This window comes from Grosmannia clavigera (assembly GCF_000143105.1).
Source record: "Grosmannia clavigera kw1407 unplaced genomic scaffold GCSC_113, whole genome shotgun sequence".
Classification (NCBI taxonomy): Eukaryota; Fungi; Ascomycota; class Sordariomycetes; order Ophiostomatales; family Ophiostomataceae; genus Leptographium; species Leptographium clavigerum.
This window is the reverse complement of record NW_014040831.1, coordinates 1,228,432-1,256,118: the sequence shown is the minus strand read 5'-3', so window position 1 is coordinate 1,256,118 and position 27,687 is coordinate 1,228,432. Positions and strand designations below refer to the sequence as shown.

The following is a 27,687-nucleotide window of genomic DNA, read 5'->3' as shown; positions in this document are numbered from 1 at the left end:
AATTTGGCAAACACCCACTGCCTTTTTTCTCTCATCCACATCCCTCTCCTTCACCACTTTATCGCCGTGCCTTCGTCTAGACATCCTCACCGACTCTTTAAACTTTGTTCATCCCCAGCACTGGAGCTAGCATTCTAAGTGTGTTGCTGGCCGCGGGTCGGGCGCAGATCCGAACAAGTTACCCAACATCAACAAGATACCCCATTCCAACCAATCCCTCCACTCTGCATTCCAGCAAAACCCCATTTTGCCAAAGATGCCTCCAAACGAGCGCGATGCCGCTCTTCCTGACAAGGCGATAAGGCACCAACGCTCTGGCTCTGACTACGGTCGAGCCCTCATTCCCATGTAAGTCCTGCTCCCAGAGCCAAGAACAATTACCCTTGTTCCTGTCTCCTCTGTCTTTCTCATCGATTGTCCTTAATGGCAGTTTGGTTACCAACTAACAGGTATACGAAAAAAAGGTGGGACAGCTCCGATCCTGTGCGAGCACCTCCGCCGCTGCCACTCAATACGCAGTCGCCCAGCGTCGGAGTCGGAACATCGCGTGCCGGGACTTCTGCCGCAATCCAATCTGCTCATGCGGCACTGCATGAGAAAGCCCGCGAGGCTCTCGGCTCTACCGCTCTGGCCAGGCGCATAGAGTCACCGGAGCGCCTACCTCGAGCCCCAGTTCCACCCTCTGCCCCAGTCATCACGCCCTCGTCGCAACCACACCGTCGTCTGCCCCCAGTCCAGCCAGGCTCTGTTCGTGACCTAAGTCTTTTGATTGAGGGTGGTCGTGACTCGAGCAGCCCCACCCCACGCTCTCCCGAGAAAGCCGTGCGACCGACGACGCCGGTGCGAGGCCGCGATAGTCTCCTGCCAAACGAGATGGATGACCGTCCTATCTATGTGTCTCCAGTTCCCGGTCCCAGCTACACACCTATCGTACGGCCGATCGTCCGGCGACCACACCAGACCATCCTGGGCGAGAACACATCTCCCCAGTCGGCGACAATGCTGGCTCTACACAGTATGGCGTCGACAAATCCGAATCAGAAAGACTCTGGTCCGTTTTCCAGCGCTCCACCGTCAGCATCGCAGCGCGAAGCACCCGCTCTGTCAAACGTGACAAATGGCGCCGCAGGCGGCACCTACGTCAAGAATGCGATGCCGATAGGCAAGGCGCAGCCTGTCCCGGCGCTGGACGCGCTCTCGCAACAAATTCTCAGCCTGACCAACATTGCTACGTCTTTGCAGAAAGAGATGGGCCTACTCAGTCGCCGAAGCCGAGACAATGCGACCGATCTTCTCAGTCTCAAGGCGGCCACCAACGCAAGAGACGAGGACATCAGGAAAAGTCTACGTGAGCTCATCACCACGGCAGGAGATTCCAAGTCTCAATCGACAACCAGAGATCCGTTTAGCGGAGGCTTTCTCATCGATAGCAAGCCCCACGCGCATATGATGTCTCCGACCCAGAAAGCTCTTCGGCCATTTTCGCTTCCTCGGATCCCTTCGCCAAACAGCTTCGCCGCATCTATCGACCGCGACTCTATGAGCACTCCGTCATTATATGGGGCAGATGGACAGGCTACCATTTCCCTCGTCGAAAAAGTTCTCCATGAAATGGGTACGAAGGAAGGCCAAGAGCTGTTGCTTAGCCGCCTCAGTGAGATCTTGAACAGACTCGACGGCATGGCATCGGCATCAAAGATCGAAGAGCTGCTGCGTGTAGTGAGAGAGCGTCAGGAACAGACCATCATTTCCATGCCCCGCGGCAGCGATGCCGGTGATAGCCGCCGCTCGCGGTCGTACAGCTTTGAGGAGCCTTCTGGCTCGGAAATGGAATATGCTAGCAGCGACCATATTACGGATCGGATGGAGCGTCTGATGCACCGGAGCGTGCCCGAATTGAGGCGGTCTTCTGCTCCAAATGTACGAATCCCAGATGGGCTCAATGACGACGTCTTGAAAGTCATCAGGACTGTCAAGGACAGCGTTGCTCAGGGCGGTGGTCTCACAGCTGAAGTCAAAGCCCTCGTTCGGGAGCTTCGTGGAGAGGTTCTTGGAATGGGTCGTGAGATTGGCCGACGTCTCGACGAAGTCTGGGCCAAGGAGGAGGACGAACCGGAGTCGAACACGAGAGTCGATATGGCAAAGGTCGTCGAGGAGGGCCTTGCTGAGATGAAGCAACACATGGGCAACCTTATGCGAGAGCACCGACGCCAATCTGCTGGCACTGTGGCCACTGCCGCTGCCGCTGCAGCCGAAGCCATTCCTCCCATCGACTACGAGGAGGTTCACAATCTGATTCGTTCCGCGCTGAAGGAGGCGCAGGCCAATCAGGCCGATGCTTCCCACGCCAGCAAGGAGGACGTGATTGAGGCGGTCAAGGATGCTTGGGAGTCGTACAAGCCGGATATCGAAGTTCAACAAATTGGCTTGGAGCGCGAGGAGGTGCTGGCTTGTTTGCGAGAGGGCCTTCGGCAATATTCCCCTCGCGACGAACGGTCCGCGGGTGTTACGCCCGACGAAGTGTTTGCGGCTGTTGTAGAAGGCCTGAAACACTTTGTTCCCCCCCAGATGCCAGCGGCAAGCTTGTCCCGAGACGAGGTTCTTGGGGCTGTTCGCGAGTGCCTCGAGGATTACGAGTTTCCTGTCGCTCCATCGGCAATAGGTGGCGCCGAAATCACCAAGGAGGACATGCTTGATGCCGTTAAGGAAGGGCTGAACGGGTTCGACTTTCCCCATGCCGATCGTGACAGCATGGCCCTGGTGGCGCCCACTACCGGCAATGACGAGATTGTCGGACGCCTTCAGGATATTATGAAGTTTATGCGCGATGAGTTCAAGGCCGTTTCTGACGAGGCGAAAGAGAACGTGGCTGCCAACGGACGTGATACCGAACAAGTCTTGGATGCTACCAGAGATGGGCTTGAGAAACTCCGTGCCGATCTCGAAGTCTACGTCGACAAAGTCTCTGCTGCTGTGTCTGGCCAAGACTTCTCCGAGAGTTTGGTTCGGACCCTTGATGTTTTCCGCGACGAGATCGCAGACCTCGTTTCTAAGGCGAACGACGGGTCCAAAGACATGATCCGGGAGGAAATTGAGTCGCTGAGAGACACCGTGAACTCGTCTCTAGTTCCGGCTGTCCCTCAGCCGCAACAGCCTTCGGCGGCCATGAGCAACCGTGAAGTTTTGGAAGCACTGCAAGAGGGTGTTGGCCTGCTACGGACCGAAATCAATAACCGCCATGTTGCTGGCACGTCAGAGGTGCTTGACGCGCTGCAAGAAGGCATGTCCGATCTTCGCGACAGCATTGAAAAATTCCGTAACAAGCCCTTGGACCTGACAGCAAATGACGAAATTCTGGAGGCTTTGAAATCCGGTCTTAGTGACGTTCGCACGGACATCGATGGCTTGCGCGACCAGAGCCGGGATATAGCCACGGTGGAGAGCACTGCCTTGGTTCCGACTGGAATGCTTCGACCAGACGACATCAAGAATCTCGAGATACTTATTATGCAACTCCGCTCAAAGGTCGACGTCATGGGCAACGTATCGGAGCCGACGGCGCGTGCAATGTCTCCCGAATCGATATCTGAATCGTCGCCCGAGTCCACGTCTGAATCGTCGCCCGAATCGATATCCGAGGCGACGCCCGAAGTAGCCCGTGGAGGGGCGGTGGCTATGCCACTAGACGATGAGTGGAAAGAGAAGCTCGCAAAAATGGAGAGCAAACTGCACATGATCCACGAGACAGTATCGGGACTGACAGGCATCCCGAGCCGGGAGGGCGCACCGGCGCCTGTGGAGGTGCCACGCGCTGCAACAGACGCGGCCAATCGGGAGGATGTTGAGGCTATCGAAACGATTCTGCGCAACACGAAGGCACGTCTCGATGACATGATTGACGATGATCAGGTCGTACGCAAGGATCACATCGATGTGATTGAGGCTCTCGTGCTGGAAACGAAGCTCAGTCTTGGCGGCTTGAAAACTCAGATGGACGGGCTGTCCTCGCGTGAGGATGTCAATATGGTGGAGTCTCTGGTGTCGCAAATCGCCAGAAGCTTCGACGACATGAAGGAGCGTCACGAGCAACAGCTGGAAAATCCCGACAAAGTCACCAAAGCTGACATCAATGCTATCTCGATGGCCTGTCTAGACGTGAAGTCGGCAGTCGCAAACTTTGCAAAGGTCGATGAAATCACAGAGCTGCCGACAAAACACGATCTGGCGAGACTAGAAGCAGTCATTGCAGAACTCAAGAACCGCCTGGAGACAGAAGCGGAGGTCAGCTCGAAATCTTTCGAAGAGCGACAGGCTGAGATTGTTGGCGTGAGCGAACGGGTAAGCGAGGTGAAGGTTTTCCTGGAGGAGTTCCAGGATTCGATCAAATCCAACCTAGAAGGCGGTGTTGTTGGCATCGAAACTGTCGGCAAGACCTTGGAGACTCTGGGCGAGACCATGGGCCAAAGTGGCAGCGACTTGCATGGCCTGCTAGAGAAGATGAGAGCAGAGTTCGAAGAGTCGAGAGCCAGCGTCATCGGTGCCAAATTGGAGACAGACGAGAAGTTCCAAAAGACCACGGAGACACTTCAGTCGAATATTGACGAGCGCATCGGAGAGATGATGGCCAAGCTCGGCGAAATTCAGGTGTCTGCAGAGGCCCGGGTCACGGCGGAGGAGGCCCGTGATGTCGAGGTGGAAGCAGCAGTGGTCGGCACGAAAACCTTGGCCGAGGAGCTCAAACTGCTGGTGGACACGCTCGGGTCTGCTGTCACCGACTCGCTCGAGAAGATGGAGGAGGCATCAAAAACAGTATTCGACCGGGTCGGGGTCTTGGTGGACGAGGCAGATGAGCACCATGTTGATGCCAAAGTAGAACACCAGCAGACTCGGGACCAGGTCAAGGAGGCTATGGACGTTGTCAACGGCTTGCACGGCCATGTGATTGAATACCAGCCCAAGATCCTGGACACGATCAAGGACGTGTTGACGGTTGTGAGCGAACATTACGAACACTCTAAATCGTCCAGTACCACGATGCAAGAAAAGCTTGTCGATACCAGAGGGGTCATTGAGCAACAGCTGGTGCCACCGGCAGTTGAAAAGTACAACGACTCGACGGTGCAGGAAAAACTCGACAAGCTCGTTTGCCAGGCAGACCGAGCAGCAGATGCAATCACCAAGCTGGACAAGATGGACGAACTCGTCAGCCACACGCACACGGTCGATGAGGCCCTTTCCAAGCTAGACAGACTTGTTGAGCATTCCGAAGACACGGACAAGGCGTTGGAGCAGCTTGAGAAGCTGGAGACGCTCGACTATCTTGTGGCACAGTCCGAGACGACAACCCAGGCGCTGGCTGACCTTGAAAAACTCGTCAAGCTGGATCAAATCATTGATCTGACCAGCCTGGCCGGGCGGGCGTTCGACAACCAGCGATCTAAGATTGACCGGCTTATCGACCACACGCAGGTTACGAACGAAGCGTTGAAGGGACTGGAGAAGCTTGAAGAGCTCAAAAAGCTGAGCAATCTGGAGCAGCTTGAGAAGCTAGCCCAGCTTGAGAAGCTAGAGCAGCTTGAAAAGCTTGGACAGCTAGAGGGTCTTCAAGAGCTTCGAAACCTGGAACAGTTGACGAAGATGGAACAGCTGGACAAGTTGGAGCAACTGGACAAACTAGAGGGACTGGAAAAGCTGGACCAACTGTTTGACCTAAATCAACTGGAGAAGTTGAAGGAACTAGAAAACCTGCAACTGCTGGAGAAGCTCGGAGAGCTGGAGAAGCTTGGAGGACTAGAGAAGCTTGGCGACCTTGAGAAGCTGGCTGATCTGGAGAAGCTTGGAGGGCTTGAAAAGCTTGAGCTGTTGGAGAAGCTAGATGGGCTAGACAAGCTTCAACAGTTGGTCGAGCTGGAGCAGCTTGGAAAGCTGGAACAACTCGACAAGCTGGAGCAACTCGACAAGATTGAGCAGCTAGAAAAGCTTAGTCAACTGGAGAGCCTCGGCGAGCTCGGCAAGCTCCAGCAACTCGACAAGCTGGATCAACTGGAAAAGCTTGAGGACCTGCAGAAGCTCGAGCAACTGCAGACGCTTGGACAACTGGAGAAGCTCGAACAGTTAGAGAAGCTTGGCCAACTCGAGTCTCTTGGAGAACTAGAGAAGCTGCAACAGCTGGACAAGTTAGAGCAACTAGACAAGCTCGAACGGCTAGAGAAGCTCGAGAAGCTCGAGCAACTGGAGAGTCTTGGCCGGCTAGATAACCTCGGACAGCTGGACAAACTGGGAGAACTCGAAAAGCTTGAGCAGCTGGGCAAGCTGGATCAGCTGGAACGTATGGGGCAACTCGACAAGCTGGAGAAACTGGACAAACTGGACGAGCTGGAGAAGTTGGACCAATTGGAAAAGCTGCAAGAGCTGGAGCAGCTGGGACAGCTTGAAAAGCTAAGCCAGCTTGACCGGCTAGACAAGCTGTCAAAGCTGGACCAGTTCGACGAGCTTGTGGACAACTCGAGGTCAGCGGACAGAGCACTGTCCCGTCTGGACACTCTGGAGCTGGTGCACGACCAGATGAGACGGACAGCGGCCGAGATTTCGGTTTTCCTCTCGGCGCAGACGCAGAGGATTGCGGACGAGCACGAGGGCCAAGAAAAGACGCTGCAAGAGACGAGTATAGCGCTGGAGCGACGACGGGCGGAGGCGGAGCAGGCGGAGAAGAACATCGCATATCTGCAGGAGGAAGAGAGGCTGCTGAAGGAGAGCGTGCTGAGCCTGCGGACAGAGCAAGAGAGCTTGCTTCGCAACCGGACACGGATGACGGCAGATGTGTCATCGCTGGAGACGGCGTTGCGCATCCGGCGAGAGGAGCTGCACGAGATGGAAGGACGAGCAGAAGGTCTGGAGCGGCGGATTTTGGAGGGAGTGATGGACCACTCGCGGGTGCTTTTGATGGCAAAGGGGAACAAGGGCCGCGAGGCTATGAACCGAAAGAGGGTGGTGCCGTCGAAGGAGGCGAGTTCGCCAGGCCGGGCTTCAGACATCAACAGCGGCAACAAAGCGCGGTCGGCATTCAGCATCGCAATGTCTCAGCGGAATCCACTGCCAGCAACGTCTGCCAACGGGACGGGCAAGGCGGGCTCGCGCAGAATCCTGTCGCTCAGCCAGATCAACAAAACCGGGGCGAGCGGGGGGATGAAGCGGAGTCAAAGCGTGCGGACAGCCGGAGACGGACTGCGAAAGAGTAGCTGGGCCGGACGACAGGCGACGAAGACGTACGGGGGACTGGACACAGACAAGGAGAACACGCCGCTCCATGAGACGGACGAGGAGGATGGGGTACACGAGGAGGAGATGGGCGACGAGGAGATGGACGACGAGCGGTTGCACGACGACAGTGGGATGAGCTTTGAGGCAGAGGCAAGGATGGAAGAGGTGTATGGGACAGGAGGAGAGTCCGATGGCGAGAAGATTGATGGCGAGAAGGATGCCGACAAGGATGCCGACAAGGACGGAGAGAAGGACGCCGACAAGCACAGCGAAGCGGGAACGCTGCGGCGGTCGAGCTACGCGACATCAGTAGGAACAAGAGCAGTGACTAGTGATGACGACTCGGATTACTCTGACAGGGACGAAGACGAGGTGATGAGCGAATGGACCGACAGCCAGGCGGGCGCGAATTCGGCAGGGCCGAGTCCGGTTGAGGGTGAATAAAGAGGCGGACGACAGGTCTCCTGTGTATATAATGGGAAGAGAGCGGCGTGCTTTTGTGTATTTGTATGATTGGAGGATTCACGGATTGCGGATTGCGGTATTGTTTCCAGCCATGGCTGGTGTCTATTTATGAATATGGATCATTCTTGCAATAGGCTGATGCACTCAGTAGACAGCAGATACACAAACTACCACTGGCGGTTGCCAACACTGATAAACTCCTGGCCGTCCATCCAGGGCTGCAGGCATTCGGGAATGGCAACCGTCTTGGCCTCTTCATCCCAGCCGTTTTCAAGCAAGGCGGCTATGATGCGGGGAACAGCGAGGGCGGTGCCGTTGAGGGTCCAGGGATAGACGAGGGCGCCATCGATGCGGGTGCGCGTGGCCAGACGACGGGTCTGGTAGTCGGTGCAGATGCTTGCTGACGTGACCTCGCCCCAGCCAGCATCGATGAGGGCGATGTCGGTGGGGGGGTCTCCTTGGGGATCGGCGACAGCATCGGCGACGGCGCCGCAGCGGCTGGGGAAGAAGGCCTCGATGTCAATCTTGCGGTACGCCGAGGCGCCCAGATCGCTGGCCGGCATCTCGAGCACGCGACAGGGCAGGTCGAGCGACGAGAGGATTTCGGTCTGGATGTCGACAAGCTCATCAAATACTTCGGTGGCAGCGTCGAGGTCGGGCGCTGTCCAGGCGAACAGCTCTACCTTTGTGAACTCGTGCACGCGGTAGAGACCCTTGGTGGCGGCACCACGAGCACCGGCCTCAGCACGGTAGCAGCGGGAGACGGCGACACGACGGATGGGGTTGAATGAGGTGGTGTTGGATGAGTCGGAGGATGCGATGGTTGTTGCTGAGTCATCAGAGGTGGCTGAGGTGGCTGACGACGGCAGTGTTGTGTCGGCATACAGGGCAGCCAGAGGAATTTCGGCCGTGGCTGTCAGGCTCATCGAGATGCCCGTGGCCGCTGTATCTGGGCTGCTGCCGCCACCAGCGCCAGCGCCGTCAATGGTGTAAGTCTGCTGCTCGCCGCCCTGGTCACGTGGCTGGAAGCCGCAGGCGGCAGCGACGCTGCTACGGACGAGGCTAGGTGGCGACACGAGCTGCCAGCCATGGCGATGGGCGACAGCGATAGCGTACTGCACGAGGGCCTGTTCGAGGCGGGCGCCATCACCGAGGAGGTAGTACCAGCCCCAGCCGGACGTAGTAGCAGCGGCGGCAAAGTCGAGAAGGCCGAGCTCGGTGCCGATATGGACGTGTGACCGCCAGCGGCCACTGCGCGTGTTGTGGTGATGGCGCCGCAGCAGCGAGACAGCCTCACCGGCAGCCTCGCCGTCACAGTTGATGTAGCAGAGCAGCGTGTGCATCCCGTCGGGCGTGTCGGTGCTGGTGAGGTTGGGCAGAGCTGCGGCGAGCTGTTGCATCTCGGCCGTCAGGTGGGCCTCGTCGGCCTCGATGCCAGCGAGCTGCTGCTTGAGGACGCGGGCGCGTTCGAGGAGGGTGTCACGGCTGCATTGAGCGTCTTGGATAGCGACCACCTCCTCGACCTCGCGGGCTACCGGCGGGTTGGCCAGCCGGCGGCGCACCACGTTGGCCTCCTCGCGCAAGGCCCGGCCGTCGTGCTGGCGCGTCTGCCAGGCCGCGAACAGGTCGACAATGCGGGCCGGACTGTCGCGCAGCGCGCCGTAATTGCGCCGCACACAATTGGCCGCGTGCAGCTCGGCGTTTTGGCGGATGTGTCGCAGGTCGATGTTGGCGCGGGGGCCGGTGGCCGGTCGGGGCGGCGGCCTGGCTGGTCTAGGAGACGAGGCGGAAGAGGAGTAGAGACAAGATGCTGGCACGGGCAGACGAGTCGGTGTGCTGTCGCTGCTGACACGCCATCGGACGTTGGCCCATCTGACCGGCCCGGCGCAACGGCAGAGCGCTAGCCTCGCCATCGCCCGGCTCACGCCGCTTCTCGGCAGCATTGAGGGACGTGGGTGAGATGGTGTCGACAGAATCGGATAGACTGGTTGTCCAACTGACAAACGGAGCGTGGCGAGGTGGTCTGCAGCAGACAGAGTGTCGGATACGAGGCTGGTGATCGGTTCAGAATTTTCGTGATTGCTTTTTAGGCCATGTCACGCCAGCTCTCGGCAGCTGCGAGGCTGTCGGTGTTTAGACCACTTCTGGCAGGCACGCGCTAAACGGCCGGTGGAAGCTTGGACCACCTGCATCTCCAATTGCTTTGCTTCTCTTCGATTCCGACAGATGACGGCGAAAAGCGCAGAGAGCCCCGTCCAGGGCGAAACTCCAGCGACGACGACGATCGACCGTCCCATCATTGCGACGTTCGCATCTGATTGCGTGCACAATCATCCCCAGCGATCCACATTACCCCATCTCCATCCGCCCACCTGCATTCTTGCATCATAGCTGCTCCGTGACACTGCCGATCTTCCAGCCGATGACCCCGGGTCTTGGGGGAGGAGATAGGCGCGTCCTGCAATCCGGCTGGAGCTGTCTGGCAGTCACGTATGTACCTGCTGGCGTATCTCTCTCCTGAACATGCAGACGCGGAAACCTGTTGTAAAGGCATGAACTACCGCGAATTATCGCTGCAGGCGACCCACAATAAAACAAGGCTGTTAGAACGCGGCCGGCCGACGGAAAACGGTGCAAAAACGGCATACGTCAAGCCTACGTAGACAAGAATAGAATCGGCTGGCGTCGAGCTTTACGCGTACAGAGTACGGAGTAGACTAGAGTCTAGGCCATCATGTAGGGCTCGTGTTGCAAGCGTCATCTATTGGTGGAGAAGGAAAACTGGGACTGACTGGCCGCGCCACACAAGATTGGAGGAGAAGAAAAAAAAAGGACAAAGAAAGTCAGAAAGAAGGAGATGCAACGGGGCCACAGAATGCCACGCTGAAACACCGCTGCCGACTGACTCGTAAGGTCCTGTCCTGCAAGGGCATGCGCGAAAGGGGTAAAAGAGGGGCCGCCGAAATGCCGTCTGCTGCTGTCGGCTGCTGGCTGCTGTTCGTTTCGCATCGTTCGTATCGCGCCTGCCGTCTGTTTCCTCATTCGCCACGGCCGGCCTGCAGCCGGCCTGTCTCATCAAACCGGCATGCACCCTTTTCAGTGGCAACTTCCCTGCCAGGCTGCCAAGACACCCCTGTAAATCTCCACCCTGGCGAACCCTCCGGCCTGGAGACCAACCGGTTTTTCCTGCAGGACTTGTCCGGCCCCCCCAACTTACTCCGTAGAGAGAAAAAGAAAAAAGGGTCCTCGATACGCCAATACCCACCCGCCCAAAATCTGGACTCCATCTTCACCAGATCTCCCAATTGCTCGTACTGGGCCCGCCACTGGCTTGTTCCTCGTTTTTTTCTCTTCCTTTATAGACTGTCTTTTTATACATGGATTATCATCTTGCTAATCACCCATCCGTTCCGGCTTCTTCATATTGTCCATACTCGGGTTTTCAACCACGGTTGCGTTTCTTTATATTCGCTCTCTTTCCAACTTCTGCATACGTCGCATGTTCCCCCTTGTCGATTCCTTTGTTTTATATCCCTGGTCCACCATTCGTGCCTCATCTGCAAAATAGGCTCTCTTCCCGTCTAGGGGTACACGCTCTCTCTCCATATTTGGCGGGTGCCTCTCCTTCCTCTCCTTCTTGTGTGACGGAGATCATTTGTTTCGCCTTTTTGTCCGACGTTTCCTTGTTGTTTGCGTCTTTATACCGTCCATTCGGATCTCTCTGCTGCATCGAAGCTAGACTGCATGCCAATTGCTCTCGACGAGACTGGTCTCGCCTCGCTGATCTCTTCCTCGGCATCGCAGCCACACCACCGCCTCAAGACTGTCAAGCACGACTTGTCAGCCTTCTCCCAACAGCTGGCTTGACCTTCCGATGCCTCCCTCACCTCTCGCCTCACCACGGTTCCTCAAATCCCAAGGCTTCCTTCCGCTATCCAACCAGATGGAGTCCGAAGCAGATATCCCGCTTGCACCCATCCGCACCACCAGCTCGGTCGGTGCTCGCAAGCACAACCAGACCACTGTGGGCCTAAACCGCATCGCCAGCAGCGGTTATGATGGCTCCGACTCCGTCGACGAGAAGCACACCATCTTCCGCCGCCCCAGCAACTTGCCGGCTGGCCGCCGCCGCATCAAAAATGACCCTTCTCCCATGGTCTCTCGCAGTTCCACCGACTCGTCGATCTCGCTCAACTTCATGGGAAAGCTGTATACCCGTATCATGAGCGAGTCGTTCGTCACGCGCTATCTCATCTACGTCATCCCCGTCGCCTTCCTGTTCGCCATCCCCCTCGTCGTCCTCCCCCTTACCGACAACACGAAGAACATCCCTCTTGGCCACCACACCGACAAGACCACCACTCCGCACACCACCATCGCTGGGCCCCCGCTCTTCCACCTCTTCATCTGGCTGGAGACTGCTTGGGTTACGCTCTGGACCGCCAAGCTGGTTGCCTACCTCCTCCCAGCTCTCTTCATGTTCTTCTGCGGCGTCGTCAGCTCCGGCACTCGCAAATATGCCACCGTGCTTCGCGCTCTCGAGATCCCCCTGTCCCTCTTCTTTTGGGCTCTGGCCTCCTGGCTCGTCTTCAAGTTCCTCTTCGTCAACAATAACTTTGAGTGGGTCTACGTCATCAAGCAGATCCTCGGCTCGCTGTACGTCTCGTCGGCCGTCTTCCTCGTCGAGAAGGCCATCGTCCAGCTCATCAGCATCTCCTACCACCAACGCTCCTTTGCGAACCGCATTAAGCAGTCCAAGCACGACATTCACCTGCTCGGCCTGATGTACGAAGCCTCCCGCGCGCTGTTCCCCATGTACTGCCCCGAGTTTGCCGACGAAGATTACTTCATCAACGACAGCATCGACATGATGCTAAATTCCACTCGCAAGATGCACAAGAAGTCCAGGTCCGTGGCGCCAATGCACCTAATCGGCAACGTCGGCCGCATCGGCGACAAGGTCACGTCCGTCTTCGGTAACCTCGCTTCGGAGATCACCGGCAAGCAGGTCTTCAACCCCACCTCTGCCCACTCCATCGTTGTCGAGGCCCTCGAGAAGGTGCGCACGTCCGAGGCTATGGCCCGCCGCATCTGGATGTCATTTGTGGTCGAGGACAGCGACTCGCTCTCGCCCGAGGATATCGAGGAGGTCCTGGGCCCTGCCCACAAGCTGGAGGCCGAGGAATGCTTCATCGCCATCGACGCCGACGGCAACGGTGATATCAGCCTCCAGGAGATGATCCGCAAGGTCGTCGACATCGGCAAGGAGCGCAAGGCCATCTCCAACAGCATGAAGGATATCAGCCAGGCGCTGGCCGTCTTTGACAACGTGCTGATCTTCTGCGTCCTGCTCATCACCATCTTTATCTTCCTCGCCTTCTTCCAGAGCAGCTTCATCAGCACCCTCACCACTGCCGGCACCTCCCTCTTGTCGTTGTCCTTCATCTTCTCCGTCACCTCCCAGGAGTTCCTCGGCTCGTGCATTTTTCTCTTCGTCAAGCACCCGTACGATGTCGGCGACCGCGTTGACATCAACGGCCCGGAGAAGGAGGAGCTCATCGTCGAGAAGATTTCGCTGCTTTACACCGTTTTTGTGCGCATCGACAAGATGCAGGTCGTGCAGGTGCCCAACATCCAGCTGAACAACCTGTGGATCGAGAACGTGACGCGCAGCAACGCCGAGCGCGAGGTCATTGACGTCAGCGTGTCGTACGACACCTCTTTTGAGGACATTGAATTACTGCGCCTGGAAATGGAGCAGTTTGTGCGGCACCCGGACAACGCCCGCGACTTCCAGCCAGACCTATCCATCAGCGTCGGCAGCGTCAACAACCTGGACAAGCTGACGCTCAACATCGCCATCAAGCACAAGTCCAACTGGCACAACGAACTCGTCCGGGCCACTCGTCGCTCCAAGTTTATGTGCGCATTGGCCCTGGCCCTTAAGAAAGTGCCGATCTATGCTCCGGGTGGCGGCAGCGACGCGCTGGGCAGCCCTGCCAACCCTACCTACTCGGTCGCCGTTTCTGATGCAACTGCTGCAGAGGCACGCCAGCAGGCCAAGAACAGCAAGGACGCCCTGCGTCTCGTGCCCCTTCTTGACCTAGATGGCGACGAGGACGAGGACGAGGATGAGGACGGGAACCGGAATGACGGCAGTGGCAACAGGAGCGCAGAAAAGCAGGCTGTGCGTGACCTCCACACGACCATCCCGCCAACGAATGCGGCAGAGGGCTGGGGTGCAGCCCTGGACGACCACACGCTAAACGAGTCGGCTACACGGTCGCGAGTGTCGTCATTGGACGGTGGCAGTGGTGATGGTATGCGGCCATCGTTGTCTCTGTCGCGGGCCAAATCGCAAGCCAAGTCGCAATCACGGTCCAAGTCGCAGGCCTCCCGCAAGCAGTTGCGCAAGCAGGAATCGCTGCAGCAGCTCCAGGACCTGCGCAGCGAGCTGATCAACAAGAACAAGAGCCAGCGTGGCCGTCGTCAAGCTGGTACTGGCGCCTCTCTGGCTCCATCGGATGCCCTGGCCGGTGCGTTGGGCGAGGATATTTCGTATTCCTCGCATATAGCGCGCAAACCATCCTCCGCGTCCTATCGCTCCGCTATGTCATTTGATATCGAGCGGACGGCCAGTGGCAGCGGCACCGACGGAAACCGTTTTGCCATTCCGCCACCATCCGTGGCACCACCGTCAGCAGCAGCAACCGGTGCGTACACGACCTATCCGCTGCATATGGCTGCAAGCAGCAGCAGCGCATCGCCATCGGCATCGAGAGCTCTCCATCCGCTTCAGAGCGCACCGACTGAAGGGTCCGCTTCGGCCAGTGGAGCCAACGTGTCAAGAACACAGCAATAGCCTTGAGCGGCTCTCCCTGCGATGATGGCAATCATTTATTAATATCTCATAAATGTATTGCGACTTTACCAATATTTGGGGCAACGATTGTGGGTTGCGGCGGGATATGGAAAAACCTGGTTTTCATTGGCTTCATCTATTCTCACATAAATCCGTATCGTACGGCTGGATTCCTGCCGTCTTCGGCAATTTTTGTACATTTTCTTCGTTAAAGACGCAGCACGGATAGATGGGGACGATTTCAGGTAGCCAGGGCCCCTGAATAGGCACACCATATCATGCTAGACTTGATGACAGCGGCGCAAAATTTCTGCTTCAGCTCGCTTCGCAGTTGTTCTCGTTTAGCGGTTCTCTTAGCAAGTTAGCCAACAGCCGTAACTTAACGCTGACTTTCATATAGTACGAAGTACGACGTAAGATACGGAGTACATAGATTTTTATCAAGGCTGTGCAACACAGCGGCAGGATTGCACTAAGCCAGGGCGGGGAAGCCGAATCCATACCATGATATGCGAGACATTGGCTCTTTGGCATGCGAATGATATTAGGCCCTCCTGGCCCTGTCTGGGCTTCCCATCCGTGTACTCCGTACAAATGCTGAACTTATGGAGGTTCGGATACTCTCGAATAGCTCCATAACTCGCACCTAAACGCAATCGAGTATGCGGTCAGTTGGTGCGGGAAGGGAGTAATACGGATGGAATGCCAGCCTCTATTCTCCAGACGTTTTTCGGCTCACGGAAGCAACGGGGCCGTTAAAGTCAAGGGAGAAGAGACAATAATAGGCGATACCCTCTAGGTCAGCTTTCTGGGGAAGTAGTCGCTCGCGCGGCTCTCTCTAAGACAGCACTAGGTTGGTGGATTAATACACGGCCATTCTTCATATTCGTAGCTGTTGCCTTAAAACTGCCAAATGAGCTGTCTGAAACCGACATTGCCGAAATTCACCCTGCGAATGTGCGAAGCGAAGACAGGGTGAATCAGCCAAGGAATGTGAGTCGAATACTTTCTTCTTCCTAACTCGATCCTCGCAGCAAGGAGGGATGCCCAACAAATAGGCGACGGGTTGACTATGATGCGGAAACGCTATACACAGCATCATCGCATCCATCCCTTGCTGTGTTTAGCAAGCGAAGCTCGCTTGCCATTGCTATCAAGATTGAGTCGTTCCTTCTTCGCCTGCCCTGTTAATTAACGCGGCATACTGCAGTCACTCCAACTGTTGGCCGCAGTTGCAACTGCCTTGATTTTTTAAATAGCTTCGCAGGTCTTGTGTCCTCCTTACGTACAACGAACTGCTCTTCAAGTATCCCTAATGATAGCCTAATTTCTGTAAGTCAGCTTCACCTTCCAGCTGGTCAAATGATGAAGAGAGTAGCAAGCGCCAAGATGCCTAGCACTTTACCTTCTGCTATGTTTTCTCGCGTCTCCGCAATTCAGTCTTCATGTCATGCATGATGTGTTCGCTTTTATCGGACTCGCCGCATCATCCCTCACCGCTTGTATCTTGGTCGTCAGCCCGCATACCCACTACCTTTACTGGACAATAGCGCCAAAGTATCGCGAAGATCTATCATAAAGTCATCGAAACGACATCAGGAACAGCTGGATAGACGAACAAATGCTGGAGAGAATCGTACCGAGACCAGGACGAGCAGCCAGGTTAGACCATCAAACTCTTATACAGCAATGAAGTCACAGCACAAAGAGAGAAAGATACCATACGTTGTAATAACAATAGAACCACAGAAATCTTTGTGCTACAATTTGGTGCATCAACAAGATATCCTCACCTCTTTTCTCATCCCCTGCCTATCCCCTAGATTCTTTAGAGGCTCACTAGTACAGTTACTCTGAAACAGTGTCTTGCTGTCTCTCATAACCAGTTTCGAGGATTGAAGACGGCGACCAGCGACAGCTCATATACTGTGGTCATCGAGACTACGGACGATGCAATAAGAAAAAAAGCTACCACAGGAACAGTAGACAAAATCCAATTTTTTTTTCGGTGTCCTCCTAGTTTCTAGCCCTCATCCTTTTTAACAGACATGTTTGCAACACTCTCTTGCAGCAGGGGGAACGGCACTGAGGTCAAGTTGATGCCTGCCAGTGCTGAAAGTTTTGGTAGCCGACGCCCAGCTCGCCTCGCATGTATTGAATGTCGTATGAAAAAGGTTTGCTTTTTCTCGTTTCTTTTTCACCTACTCGTCAATTGTAATTAACCTGCAGTTTTCTTCTATCATTTAACAGGGTTTCAGGTCAAATGTACAGGCGACAAGTCTGGCTGTGGGAAATGCCTCGCCAACGGTATTTCATGTGTGTATCCAACGTCGAGTGAGCGCTGTAGACCGCGAAGAAAGCGGACCGACATCCTGGTCAGCAACAGCAACAGCACACAAGATGAAATGGCCACCAATGGCAGTGGAACTGGAAGCAGAAAATTCAGCGTGTGCAGCAGCATTAGTGACGGCAAAAGCAGCAATACGAACCACGCAGAAAACGTCTCCAGGGCCAGGACCAGCAGTGGAAGCCCGTATTCGATATTCAGTTTCGATAATGACCATATGGTGAGCGACAGACAGGCAAACTTCGATAATAACGGACGTCAAATATTGCGCCATACAATATCCCGGCCAGCATCCCGTCGGGGAACCCCAACCCTAGCCAGGCTGCCATTGAATTCATCGGCCAGAACGGCCACCGACGTGACGGATATGTGCAGTTTACAGTCGCCAACTGCGCAAGTCGTCAGATTGACGGCCCCGAGCCTGGATGAATTGATATTTGACCCCACACCTAGGCCGTTCGAAATGAACTCCATTGCCCCATCTTCTGGTTCCGGAAGCTTCGAACAATTGCGAGAAGACGGCCCCAGCTTCTGTCTGGGCCTGGATGGCCAGCGGGCAAATTCATTGTTGCTTGACCCATGGCTGGACAATAAAGACGAAAATGTACTGGGCCAAGACCAGAGCAGATTTCAGAACGCATCCTTCGTTGAAGATTTGCCCTATTTGGATTCGATAAGCGGCTCTAATGCTATAGAAGCGCACGCTCCGGCAGTCGCGTTTACAGCTACTGCTCTCAACAACACGGAAAATGCAAGCAATGGAAGTTTCAGTCGAGTCTTTGGTGGTGGCACTGATATAGAGCCCTCTTTTTCTTTCGAATTGCCCATAAACAGATCGATATTCGCAGCATATGCTGAGCCATACGCCACGTCAAACCTGCAAAACACTTTCACAGATGATGCATCGCATGCTTTGCACAGCATCCAATATCAAGTCGGCCACCAAAGCTACAACTCCCACACTCGCCCCTGCTGCTGTTCGGTTTCAGCAATGGGCCTGTTGGAGGACATGGCGTTGCGAGAGCTTCGAGATGAAAATCTATGCACCGACATTGTGCTTAAAAACCTCAAAGATTCTTTAATTCTAATGAGAACCTGGCTGGCATGCAAGCTTTGTCCAGCACCGAGGGCCATGCTTATGCTCATTGCCCTTATCATCGACCGCTTATCGATCTACTTGGAAAAGGGAGTAGCGCATTACATGTGCAAGCTGAAGAAGTTTAGGCAAAGGGACAAGGGCGATTCCTCTCGTGACGGCGTTGTGGGCGACTACCCGATTGAGTCCAACAACGAGTGGATTCGCATCATGGGTGTCCTTCTTCAAGTCAAATCTGAGGAAATGTCCAACATTGTATCGTATCTGAGCGCTCAAAGTGGCGTAAGTGAAATTATCCAGCTTGCCGACCGAAGGCTTAAAATTATCCTGGGTGAGCTTGGAGGCTGGGAATGACGACGCAAGCAACGAGAAAGGTGGAGCATATGTATAATAGATAATTGAGTTTAGACAGATAATGATCAAGAAAACGCAAACTCCTCCCCCGAAGAATAAGAAAAATAACACGCAAGCTAGGGGAAAGAGCACGGTAGTCACCTCGGCGACTAACCGTTTCATTTTCGTTGGACAAGAGGCCCAGCGGATAACTTCTCATGAACGGACGAAAAACATTCAAGGCCGGATGCTCCTTACCAAAGTTTGTAAAAATTCAGAGGCCGATAAAGGACCCTGATAACTCTAATTAAAGATAGCATCCCAATCATCATTGTTTCAATGTAGGTTTAACAGTCTGTTTTCTCGCTTAGTGAAGTATAAAATTGTGTTGTTGTTTGCGGTCGTAAGATATAATTTGTTCCTGCTAACTAAGCCCCTAGCTAAGTTACAGGATCAAAGAAATGCAGAGAGACTTTGATATCAGTCGCATCTTGCCGTATATATAATGTTGATCGAAGCAGACCGGGAGTTGGGGAGATCACGCACATCATCACGTGACATACCACAATCAATAGTGCCTAAGCTTGCACCGTAGCAAACTCACAGCAATCTGCAATATTACGTAGTACACGAGCTGGGATGTGGGCGTCTGCATCTGCAGTTTCTAATCGCGCAGCAGACGTTGTTTTTGGTCTTCGCATACGGCTGAAACAGGCCACTGCTGACAAAATTTGCCACGTGTGTAGCATACCATCTAAAGTGATTTGGGTCGATCTTTTGATGGCCAGGATGTTTGACTTCTGTCGAAAGATTGTCACTGAATGTGGGCACAATTTAGTTGCCTTTGGAATGCTACAGCGTTCAGTTCGAATCGCCTAAATCGCCATAATAGACCAGATCGTCAAAAATGGCCCTGGAAAAACGGAAAATTGAAGCTGAAATATTGTAGCTGCCGGAGTGGCATTACAAAGGTGCAAGCCTTGCTATACGCAACCTGCCTGCATTATTCGGCCTAAGGCTCAAATATCGCGTACAGAGGCGGGAAGGATTCGTAGTCTTATCTAAGCATAGCAAGAAAGTACTGATAGAAACCAACTGTAATGTACGCTTGTCTGCTACACCTGGACACACAGAGCAGGTTTGACCTTACATACAAATAAAGGTCAGGTCATGGTTATGAAAGATGCCTTTGTGGCTACAAGTGGGGCAATCTACCGATGACCGGCGGTGCCGGAGATGTGCAAGATGCGGCCTGTCTCGGGGTGAAGGCATTGACTTCGTCATGGTAATGTTTCGTATGGCTGATACTTTCACACGCTGGCCGTCTTAGGCAACGAAAGAACGCATTGAAGGAAACGCAGTTTTGCTCTTCTCGGCACTGTTTTCGAGTTTTTGCGCATATTTTCGCCCTGAGCAGATTCGCCGGCGTAAATCGCATCTGCATCGTGGAAAGAGAAGATACCCCTTGTTTCTCTCCGTCTTAATCGGTTTCTAGGGAGATGATTAAAGAACGTATGCTCCGTACGTCTAAATAGTCGCAGAGGGCTTGGTGGGGTACTTTTGGCGGGGTCCGACGAAAGAGGATCCATCAAAGCAGGAGCTTCTTCTACCTCATTCTCTCCTATGCTATCTCTTTTGTCTGTCGTACGTAAGATACTTAGAAAGATCTTCTGTATCACTGCTTCCTACCTGCTAGCAGGACCTGTAGCCCACTTTCACAAGGCCGAATCGCTAGCTATGCACTTGCCTTGACCAGCCCCACGATGAGGCAATGAAGAACCATTGCATGGTCTGCAAAGTAGTACCGAGCCTTGTAAGATGGTTTTTTCGCACAGCAATTTCCAGCGCTTGCCAGCACTTTCCAGCGCTTGCCAGCACTCACCATCAGGTGCTGGCCGGTTCTGGTTGGGCACTGGAAGTCGTTGGCTGGTTGCTTCGTTTTTACATGCTAGCGCGGGGCAGCAGGGAGTGATGTTAGCCTTACAGGGGTGTACTTCTAGCTGCATCTACGGTAGCCTACCAGATTCCATGGTTGGCCACCCAACGAGGTACGAGATAGCTTTGCAGAGCCTAGCAGTGAGCGCTAAATGGCCCGTGCACGGAAATTGTGCCCCTCACCTACTGGGGCGTCGACCTAGAGAATTCGCAAGAAGCAGCCGGTGCTTTCTGTGACGAAGGTGGGGTCTTTACAGACGTCGGTTTCTGAAGCTTTCTCGAACCTTCTGTGCTCGTCCCGCTAACAGAGCCCAAATTTTCATCGTCTCTGCCTTCCTTCCATTTTGCATTTAAGCCACTGCTTTCGTGTCCTCCTGTCCCATTCCATTTTCCTTTCCTCTCCATTCTCTTCAATAAACATAAAAGCCCCCCAACACATCTCAGAACCTCTTCTTCAGAAAGAGTTATTGTACCAAAGCATCTACCAAACCACAACCGAGAATCCAAACCACATAGTCGCCATCATGTCTATGGGACCCGCCGTCGGTATTGACTTGGGTACCACGTACTCTTGCGTGGGTATCTTCCGGGATGACCGGATTGAGGTATGTACCTGACGGGAGCTCAGCTCCTAAGATCTTTAAACATCTGCATCTGGGTTCATCATTATACTAACAACTTTCTTCCACAGATTATTGCAAATGACCAGGGTAACCGCACCACACCGTCCTTCGTGGCCTTCACGGACACGGAGCGGTTGATCGGTGATGCCGCCAAGAACCAGGTCGCCATGAACCCCCAGAACACTGTGTTTGACGCCAAGCGGCTCATCGGCCGTCGGTTCGCCGACGCCGAGGTCCAGGCCGACATGAAGCACTTCCCCTTCACTATCGTTGATAAGGGCGGCAAGCCCATCATCGAGGTCGAGTTCAAGGGCGAGAAGAAGCAGTTCACCCCCGAGGAGATCTCCTCCATGGTCCTGACCAAGATGCGTGAGACTGCCGAGTCTTACCTTGGTGGCACAGTTAACAACGCTGTTATCACCGTGCCCGCATACTTCAACGACTCCCAGCGTCAGGCTACGAAGGACGCCGGTCTCATTGCCGGCCTCAACGTCCTCCGTATCATCAACGAGCCTACTGCCGCTGCCATCGCCTACGGTCTTGACAAGAAGGTTGAGGGCGAGCGCAACGTCCTGATCTTCGATCTGGGCGGTGGTACTTTCGATGTGTCTCTGCTCACCATTGAGGAGGGTATCTTCGAGGTGAAGTCCACTGCTGGTGACACTCATCTGGGTGGTGAGGATTTCGACAACCGGCTGGTCAACCACTTCGTCAACGAGTTCAAGCGCAAGCACCGCAAGGGTCAGTACTCCTGTCTCAACTCTCACTAACAATTATATACTAACATTTCTTAGACCTGTCTTCAAACGCACGTGCTCTGCGTCGTCTGCGCACGGCTTGCGAGCGTGCCAAGCGTACTCTCTCTTCGTCTGCCCAGACCTCTATTGAGATCGACTCTCTCTTCGAGGGCATCGACTTCTACACCTCCATCACCCGTGCCCGCTTTGAGGAGCTTTGCCAGGACCTCTTCCGGTCGACTCTGCAGCCTGTTGACCGTGTCCTGACGGATGCTAAGATCGACAAGTCCCAGGTTCATGAGATCGTCCTGGTCGGTGGTTCTACTCGTATCCCCCGCATCCAGAAGCTCATCACGGACTACTTCAACGGCAAGGAGCCCAACAAGTCCATCAACCCCGATGAGGCTGTTGCCTACGGTGCTGCTGTCCAGGCCGCCATTCTCAGCGGTGACACCTCGTCCAAGTCGACCAACGAGATTCTTCTGCTCGATGTTGCCCCACTGTCTCTCGGTATCGAGACTGCTGGTGGCATGATGACCAAGCTCATTCCCCGCAACACCACCATCCCGACCAAGAAGTCCGAGGTGTTCTCCACCTTCTCCGACAACCAGCCTGGTGTGCTTATCCAGGTGTACGAGGGTGAGCGCCAGCGCACTAAGGACAACAGTCTGCTGGGCAAGTTCGAGCTCACTGGTATCCCGCCCGCACCGCGCGGTGTGCCCCAGATTGAGGTCACCTTCGACCTGGATGCCAACGGTATCATGAACGTGTCTGCCGTCGAGAAGGGCACGGGCAAGTCGAACAAGATTGTCATCAACAACGACAAGGGCCGTCTTTCCAAGGAGGACATTGAGCGCATGCTTGCGGAGGCCGAGAAGTTCAAGGAGGAGGATGAGGCCGAGGGCCGCCGTGTCGCTGCCAAGAACGGCCTCGAGTCGTACGCTTACTCCCTGCGCAACACTCTCAGCGACTCCAAGGTCGACGAGAAGCTTGACGCTGCCGACAAGGAGAAGCTCAAGGCCGAGATTGACAAGATCGTTGCTTGGCTCGACGAGAGCCAGCAGGCCACTCGTGAGGAGTACGAGGAGCACCAGAAGGAGCTCGAGGCTGTTGCCAACCCGATCATGATGAAGTTCTACGGTGCTGGTGGTGAGGGTGGCATGCCGGGTGCCGGCGGTCCGGGTGGCTTCCCTGGTGCCGGTGCTCCTGGCGCCGGTGCCGCGCACGATGACGGCCCGACCGTGGAGGAGGTCGACTAAGCGAAAGCAGCGGAATGGGAGCCCCGTCGATTTACGATTCCTTTTATTTAATGGTTAGAGAGCCTGTGCTGCCAACAGAATGCAGCCTACCGGGCACAGATGTGTTAGGGACTTGAGGCATAGTCGGGGCTAGACACAACTGTTGCTTTTGTTTTATTGCTTTATTTTTCACAAACGACTGATGCAATCTGGGAAAAAGTCGGGGTATACATGCAGTGGAGTTGTATGGTAATGAATAAAAAACATGAAAAAAGCCTGTCCTAATAAAATACAAGTGATAAACATGAATATCGTGAGTATAAGCAAATTCCAAGTCCACGTCTTTCTTTCTTCTTTCTTCCTGATGTATTCTTCTGTACCCTCAAATCTTATTTCTCGTAGCCCATTTGCTGTCGGATCAGCCGTCGTCTTTCCAGGTCGGCTCGGATCTGTTCTGCGTCTCTCTGTTCGGAGGCAGGTGGTTTTGTAGAAGGGTCGGTATTGGTGCCATCAGGAGCACTGCTGCTTCCTCCACTGAGAACTGCCTTGAAGGATTTATTGAAGACAGCGTCTGGGGGCAGCACCTCGTCGATGGTGCGGCTGCGCCAGACGTCCTCGCTGGAGCGGCTGCTGGGTGTGTAGTATTTTTCCATCTCACGCTTGCGGAAGTGGCTTCGAATGGCCTCATCCTTGGCGAGGCCGGGCGAGAAGCTCTTGACGCGCATGCAGAACCAGAAGTCCTCCCAGAGGTCACTGCAGGGCCGCACGTTTCCATGACGGTAGACGGCGCGCCATTGGCCGACAGGTGATTGGCAGCCCCAGGCGAGGTCAAAAGCCTGCTGGCAGGACATGGATGTGGGCAGCACAGCCTCGGCCAGGGAGCGCTCGCGATCGATAAAGGAGGAGGTTTCGGCATTGGCATCGGCATCGGCACTGGCGCTGGGCGATGACAACCAGGAGGGCTTCAGATTCGACAGGAGAGACGGCTTCGCGGGCTGTGCGTCAGTGGGTGCCGCCTTTGTCGACACGCTGTCTTCTTGGATGAGGGCGAAGAGCTTTTTCAGCTCCCGTTCGTCGGGGTCCAGCTGACTGTCGTCGTCGTGGGAGGTAGATGTCGATGTCGGCGATGTTGTCGTTGTGGGTGCAGTGGTTGCATGCGAAGACTCGGCCCCAGGTGGCCCGCCAGAGGACGGGGCCGGACTTGATGACCACAACCAGCCCATATTTTTCCTTTCTGGAGAGGGCGCCGAAAGAAGTGGAAAGATGCAGAGCACAGCTCTATTAAGCTTGAGTTTTTGCACCAGCAGCTTTTTGCCGGACCAGGTTCAATCTGCGGTGGGCAGGCTTCTGATTGGCTGGAGCGCTTCAATGCGGTGATGGGCTCGAAGCTGGTCACGTGAAGCGACTGCCTACAGCTTCGAGCCAGCATGCTTGAGTGCTTGTACGGCTGTTCAGGACTTGTTATCTTACTATTTGTCTGATGACCGTTCCTTCTCTTTCCGTCGGGTTTTGATGGGATTATCAGCTGACATCCCACTCGGGACTTTTGGCAGTTAACCGAATGGGGAAAGTAATGCTGTGAGGTCATGGATTTTCGAGCTTCAATCTCTTCAAGCTTCCTTCTGTCCGTACGACAGACGAAAACGATAGTGCCGGCTCCAGGCATACAAATAGCTTTGGTGCCGAAGCCATGAATGCGGTTCGCTGCTCTCGTTCGGCCGTGTCTCTGCCGGCATGGCGGGCGTCCCAGCTGAGCCGTTTGCCACGGCACCGAACGCCTCGATTTGCGCAGACAGGCAACGTCTTCCGCCGGTGGGAGACGTCGACGACGGGCGATGACAAGAGCGGCCACATTGCGGCGCAACCCGGCGAGGGCATCATCTTCTTCGACAATGTGTTTCCGCTGCGCGTGAGTAGTGTGGTGAATTGGCGGCTGTGGTTGTCTGCGTCGGACTACACCGACGCGGATGTGTCTACGCTGCTAAGGCGGCTCACCGGGGCCAAGTCGACGTCGTCTGGGCCATCTCTACTATCGCCCATCCTGTCCATGTTCGACCCCGTCGCGCAGGTGCAGCGGGCCATCCCAGCCGACCTGCCGTTGACTATCACAGAGATTGTGCCTCGACTGAAAGACGGCGGCGTGTTTATCAAGTTTCGACACCCGGCCGACCTGGCGGCGACCGAAATTGAGGAGTCCCTGACGAGGTCGCTGTACAAGAGCCCAGTACGGCCCTGGTTCAATCCGCTCTGGGGCTGCATGCGTGCAGGACTCGTGCGCGGCGTGCCCTGGCTAGAGGATCTGGCCTCGCGCGTGCCATCAGAGCGGGTACGTGTTGAATTTTGTGCGCCACCACCACCACCACTACTGCCAAGCAGAACAGGAGCAGCAAGTTCCGCGGCTACGACTGCTCCGGTCGCTGGCGGTGATGCGTCGGGCAGCGCCAGCCTGGAGCTCTCGCAAGAGACCATCTACAGCCTGTTCCGGCGCTACGGAAAGATTGCGGAGATCTCGTCGCAGCCGTTTGAGTCGAAGACGCTGCCGCGGTATACGGTGATTGATTTTGTGCGGGTGCGTGACGCCGTTCTGGCGCGCAGCTGTCTGCACGGATATGTGGTCAACGGGGCGACACGGCTGCGGCTCTCGTACGAGCCGCGGGCACGGGCACACCACATTTGGGACTGGCTGACGAGCCATCAGCGAATTGTGGTTCCGATCTTGGCGGCACTGCTGGCAACGGTCACGGTGGCAGTATTCGACCCGATCCGGACGTTTTTCATCCGAGCGCACGTGCAGCACTCGTTTGCGTTGCGTGACAGCAGTCTGTACAAATGGCTGCAGCGGCGGACATCGGCGATGCTGGCGTTTGCGCGTGACTCATACGACGCAGCGGCCGACGGGATGGGAATGGGCAGCGGCGGCAGTGGTGTGGGCAGCGGCAGCCGGCCTGGGCTGCGGGCGTTGCTGAGCCACCGGCGCGATCTGCTCGACTGGCTGAACACGTGGCTGCTGGAGACGTCGGAGACGTTCATCGTGGTGCAGGGACCCCGGGGCTCGGGCAAGCGCGAGCTGGTGGTGGACCAGGCACTCAGCGGGCGGCGGGACGTGCTGGTGATCGACTGCAAGCCGATCGTGGAGGCGCGGGGTGAGAGCGCGACGATCAAGAAGATGGCCAACGCGGTCGGATACCGGCCGGTGTTCTCGTGGGCCAACAACATTAGCAGCCTGGTCGACTTGGCGGTTCAGGGCACGACGGGCGTCAAGTCGGGCTTCTCCGAGACGTTGGACGAGCAGCTGGCCAAGATCCTGCAGACGGCGGCGGTAGCGATGCGACAGGTCGGCCTTGCCGGCCGCCACAAGAGCGACATTGACGCCAGCCTGAACGAGGACGCGTACCTGGAGGCACACCCAGAGCGGCGACCGGTGATTGTGTTGGACAACTTTGGCCAGCGCAACGAGGACGCCACCGGCCTGGTGTACGACAAGCTGGCTGAGTGGGCGGCGGCACTGGTGCAGGCAAATGTGGCACACGTTGTGTTCCTGACGAGCGACACGTCGTACCCCAAGGCGCTGGTCAAGGCGCTTCCAGACCGCGTATTCCGGCAGATGGCTCTAGGAGATCTGTCGCCTGCGGTGGCCAAGAAATATGTGTTGAGCCACCTGGCGGTGAAGGAGGACGACGGAGAGAACAGCAGCAGCAGCAGTGAAGAGAGGAAAACGGCCATCGAGGCTGTTCAAGAGGAAAGCGTGGCAGTGACGACAACGACGACAACAAAGACAGATAGCCCCCTGGGCGCGACGCAGACTCGGCGGGAAGCGATCAGCGAGCTGGACGAGTGCATTGGCGTGTTGGGAGGTCGTCTGACGGACCTGGAGTCGCTGGTGCGACGGCTGAAGAGCGGGCAGAGGCCGAAACGGGCGGTGACAGAGATTGTGGACCAGAGCGCCACAGAGATCATCAAGATGTTTCTGCTGGCACCGAGTAAGCAGGCTGGCGGCAGTAGCAGTGGCAGCAGTAGCAGCTCATCGTCGAGCGGCTCAGGAGCGGCTCCGGGTGGTGTTGGCTCGACGGCGGGCAGCAGAGGAACGAGCTCGCCGCGAGCGTGGACGGCTGAGCAGGCATGGTACCTGGTTCGAGAGGTAGCGGCTAAGGAGAGCCTGCGGTACAACGAAGTGCTGCTGTCGGACTTGTTTGCGACGGCAGACGGGATGGACGCGTTGGACGCGCTGGCAGCAGCCGAGCTGGTGACGATCCGGTCAGCACGCGGACGGCCGCAGACGATTCGCGCCGGCAGTCCCGTGTACCAGGCAGCATTTTCACGGCTGCGCAGCGACACAGCATTGGCGGCGCGGCTGGACCGCAGCGTGCTGGCGGCTCGGACGGCCGTCGAGACCAAGGCGGTGGCCAAGGCCGAGGAGGAGCTGGTGCTATTGGGCAGCCTGCCACGACAGCCGGCACAGACGACTGAGCGGGTGCAGTACCTTTTGATGAAGCTGCAGACGGCCCAGGCTCGCGTGACGGCGTACGATACGGAGATGAGCCGGCTCAAAAAGGTCATGTCGGAGGAGGTGTGAGGGAGGACCCGATGATCCAAAGGGCTACAACCACAGGCAATTGTAACAAAAAGTCCCGTAGGACATTGGATAGAAATGACGACACACTGCTCCGCTGAAAGACCGGCCCAGACATTGGCAACATGAAAAGCAGATATGGGAAAAGAAGACATCCGCCAGATATTGCGCATACGTGCATACAAGCTTTCCACCTGCATATACATACATACACGCATACA

General features: G+C 55.7%; 7 protein-coding genes across 7 annotated transcripts; 5 read left to right on the top strand and 2 right to left on the bottom strand.

Annotated features, from left to right (window-relative positions):
• Nucleotides 1–256: 256 nt before the first annotated feature.
• CMQ_3643 (uncharacterized protein) lies at nucleotides 257–7,704 on the top strand (the record flags this gene model as incomplete). Its single annotated transcript, XM_014319581.1, has 2 exons — nucleotides 257–348; nucleotides 465–7,704. The coding sequence occupies 2 exons, from the start codon at nucleotides 257–259 to the stop codon at nucleotides 7,702–7,704; spliced, it is 7,332 nt and encodes a 2,443-aa protein (XP_014175056.1).
• A 188-nt stretch (nucleotides 7,705–7,892) lies between these two features.
• Nucleotides 7,893–9,668, bottom strand: CMQ_3417 (seryl-tRNA synthetase; the record flags this gene model as incomplete). Its single annotated transcript, XM_014319355.1, has 1 exon — nucleotides 7,893–9,668. One exon carries the CDS (start codon nucleotides 9,666–9,668, stop codon nucleotides 7,893–7,895), a length of 1,776 nt encoding a protein of 591 aa, XP_014174830.1.
• A 1,931-nt stretch (nucleotides 9,669–11,599) lies between these two features.
• On the top strand, nucleotides 11,600–14,587 carry CMQ_3560 (serine/threonine-protein kinase; the record flags this gene model as incomplete). Its single annotated transcript, XM_014319498.1, has 1 exon — nucleotides 11,600–14,587. One exon carries the CDS (start codon nucleotides 11,600–11,602, stop codon nucleotides 14,585–14,587), a length of 2,988 nt encoding a protein of 995 aa, XP_014174973.1.
• A 2,810-nt stretch (nucleotides 14,588–17,397) lies between these two features.
• CMQ_3325 (uncharacterized protein) lies at nucleotides 17,398–18,384 on the top strand (the record flags this gene model as incomplete). Its single annotated transcript, XM_014319263.1, has 1 exon — nucleotides 17,398–18,384. The coding sequence occupies one exon, from the start codon at nucleotides 17,398–17,400 to the stop codon at nucleotides 18,382–18,384; it is 987 nt and encodes a 328-aa protein (XP_014174738.1).
• A 2,438-nt stretch (nucleotides 18,385–20,822) lies between these two features.
• Nucleotides 20,823–22,917, top strand: CMQ_3328 (heat shock protein; the record flags this gene model as incomplete). Its single annotated transcript, XM_014319266.1, has 3 exons — nucleotides 20,823–20,903; nucleotides 20,990–21,662; nucleotides 21,716–22,917. The coding sequence occupies 3 exons, from the start codon at nucleotides 20,823–20,825 to the stop codon at nucleotides 22,915–22,917; spliced, it is 1,956 nt and encodes a 651-aa protein (XP_014174741.1).
• A 368-nt stretch (nucleotides 22,918–23,285) lies between these two features.
• On the bottom strand, nucleotides 23,286–24,119 carry CMQ_3991 (uncharacterized protein; the record flags this gene model as incomplete). The annotated part of the gene is made up of 1 exon (XM_014319929.1): nucleotides 23,286–24,119. The coding sequence occupies one exon, from the start codon at nucleotides 24,117–24,119 to the stop codon at nucleotides 23,286–23,288; it is 834 nt and encodes a 277-aa protein (XP_014175404.1).
• A 467-nt stretch (nucleotides 24,120–24,586) lies between these two features.
• Nucleotides 24,587–27,469, top strand: CMQ_4000 (mitochondrial escape protein; the record flags this gene model as incomplete). Its single annotated transcript, XM_014319938.1, has 1 exon — nucleotides 24,587–27,469. The coding sequence occupies one exon, from the start codon at nucleotides 24,587–24,589 to the stop codon at nucleotides 27,467–27,469; it is 2,883 nt and encodes a 960-aa protein (XP_014175413.1).
• Nucleotides 27,470–27,687: the final 218 nt, after the last annotated feature.